The 2,825-nt window shown below is 31.2% G+C and overlaps 1 protein-coding gene across 1 annotated transcript; it reads left to right on the forward strand.

Annotated features, from left to right (window-relative positions):
- The first annotated feature begins 610 nt into the window (after positions 1-610).
- On the forward strand, positions 611-2,500 carry LOC127128823 (dof zinc finger protein DOF5.1). Its single transcript, XM_051058187.1, has 2 exons — positions 611-817; positions 1,063-2,500. The coding sequence occupies exons 1-2, from the start codon at positions 764-766 to the stop codon at positions 2,086-2,088; spliced, it is 1,080 nt and encodes a 359-aa protein (XP_050914144.1). The 5' UTR covers positions 611-763; the 3' UTR covers positions 2,089-2,500.
- Positions 2,501-2,825: the final 325 nt, after the last annotated feature.

The raw sequence follows: 2,825 nt of genomic DNA on the forward strand, positions 1-2,825 counted from the left end.
TAACAAATAATTTCACATAAAAAGCAAAAAAGGTGTTACTATATAATAGTGCCTATTAATTAAATAAAGAATATAAAACCATCACTTTATTTCTGGAGCAGAATCAAAGGAAATAAAGGTCCATTCGATTGTGACTCTTCCACCGAAGACCTCCCCACCATGACTCCATGACTCATCACCTTTTTACTTTTGAATTCCATGCATATACTATTATTATTTTTCTAAATTCTATTAATATTAAAACCTCATAGTTTCAAAGTTAAAGATAATAATATATGAATATAATATATTTAAAATTGTTATAAATATTTTATTAATTTAACCTAATCTTTAAAAAACAATCATTGTTTCTATCATATTATTGTTAGAGTGCACTATAACACCTACTATATATTAATATTTAAATTTAGGGTTAGGGTTTTCTCCCTTTAACATATGCATGATGATTTAAGACTATAAAGTCTAATTTAGAAATAATTCCACAGTAAAAGAATAAGAAACACGTTTGGTGCTCTTCAATAATCACAAAAATTTAATTTTAATAAAATACAAAAAGAGAGGGAGAGAGAAAATAAACAAGAACAAAAATAAATATAAACACTACTCACCCCCACAAAACTCCTTTATCTTTTTTCCATCTCTGTGATCTCTTTTTCTCTGCAACTCTCTCATGTTACTGATGTGATTCTCCACCCACACACACTAACATATCCAAAGAGAAAACTCATCAAACTTTTGCAAAAGATACAAAGCTTAATTAGCCATGGTTTTTCCTTCTCTTCCAACCTATCTAGATCCATCCAACTGGTCACAACAGGTATTCATTCTTTCTTCTCTAGCTTCCTTTTTTCTTTATTCTTAATTTTATTTTTTATTTTTTCTAGCTTCTTCATCAATAAAGCTAACAAGATATAATTCATCAGAAAACAGATATTCTAACACACTTTATAATCAAGCTTTTTTTTTCTTGAATATACTATTGTACATGTGTGTAAAATATTATATAGTTTCTTTTATTTATTTATTATTTTTCTTATACTTTTGCGAAAATATTAAAACTAGCAAGCAGGAATTGATATTGAAACTCAAAATTCATTGCATCTGCAGCAGCCATCAGCTTCAACTGTTACAACAGCAATCACAGTTGAAACTGATGGCTGCTATCAAGGGTCTATAAGACCGGGATCAATGATGGATCGAGCTAGAATGTCAAAGATACACCAAAACGATGCCGCCGCTGCTGCAGTACAAAAATGTCCAAGATGTGAATCAACAAACACAAAGTTTTGCTACTACAACAACTATAGTCTTTCGCAGCCTCGTCATTTTTGCAAAGCTTGTCGCCGTTATTGGACTAGAGGTGGTGCACTTAGAAGTGTTCCTGTTGGAGGTGGTTGTAGAAAGAATAATAAAAGAAGCAAAGGGAATTCAGTGTCGAAACCGCCTTTAAAACCTAATCGAAGTAATGATCATCGGCAAGTCGGTGCCAGTGCTATTGCAGGTGGTTCTAGATCAGAAAATGCAAAATCTTCTTCTGGTAATAATAATAATAATAATAATGGAGGCAATAATTCTAATGTGAACTTGGGAATGTCTCATTTTCCAACTCAATTCCCATTTTTTCCTTCTTTGCATCATTATAACAATAATGGCTATGTTTCTCAAGGCATTGATTCTATGGTGGCAAAAAATATTACCAATACTACTAATGTTGAGTATCAACTTGGTAGAGATTCTTTGGTTGGTGAACAATGGAGGTTTCTGAATCCGCTACAAGTTCATCATCAACAGCAAAAGCAACAACAACAACGACAGAATCATCAACAATTCCCTTTCATGACAAATTTGGAACCACAAAATGGATTATTTCAATTTTGTGGAGAAAATAATGGTGAAACTCAAAGAAGTTTCACAAGTTCTAAGGCAATGGATTCTTCAAGTGCTAGTATAGGAATGGTGAAAATGGAAGAAAATAATCATCAAAGGTTGAGTTTGCCAAAGAATCTCTTGAGTGGTTCAGGAAATAGTAACGATCTATTTTGGAATGAAGTTCCTAGTTTCACTCCTTCATCAAGTGAGTTGTTATGAACCTATAAATCTAGTGCTTTTGGTTCCTCATAGAGCCATAGATTATTATGATCATATAATAGAAATGATTCAAGACAAACCAAAGTTTTAGAACCATTATTTCTCTTGCTAACCACACAAATATCTATGTTGTGTTATGAGAAAAGATGAAGGAGAAGAAATGGTTACAACGTAATCAAGAGTTTAGTCGAGAGATAAGTAAAATCTGATCGATTTGTTTTTGTTAGGATTTGAACTCAGATTCTTCCAAACGATTTTGAGTCCAATTACTTGATTTTTATCTAGATGAGAACCAACTTTAATGGTTTCTTATTTAAGTATTAGCAAATAGGAGATTAATATTTGAAACAAGTGTTATGTATTTGTTTATATGGTTTTCTTCAATGATAATTTCTTTGCTTTGTGTGAAAAATTCAATATTGCATGGTATATAGTTCTTTATTTGTTTCATCTAAGACAATTTTCTTTATATCATTTCATTCCCAAAGAGTAAATAAAAAGTTTTTATATGAAAAAAAGTTCACACATTTGTTAGGCAATTTTATGAATCTTAAGCATGGAGGTCACTCCCATTTTTGGTGGGTTAGCAAAGTGGAAATGAATTGTACCATGATAATTCAATTTCATGAAAAATGTATAATGAATTTCCATGCATTATTTTTGTCACGTTTAATCAAGCTTTAGTTTCATCTGACCGGCTGCTGCTATAAAGTATAGTACATCTAACTTTTGTTTTT

The sequence above is a fragment of the Lathyrus oleraceus genome, chromosome 3 (genome assembly GCF_024323335.1).
Source record: "Lathyrus oleraceus cultivar Zhongwan6 chromosome 3, CAAS_Psat_ZW6_1.0, whole genome shotgun sequence".
Classification (NCBI taxonomy): Eukaryota; Viridiplantae; Streptophyta; class Magnoliopsida; order Fabales; family Fabaceae; genus Lathyrus; species Lathyrus oleraceus.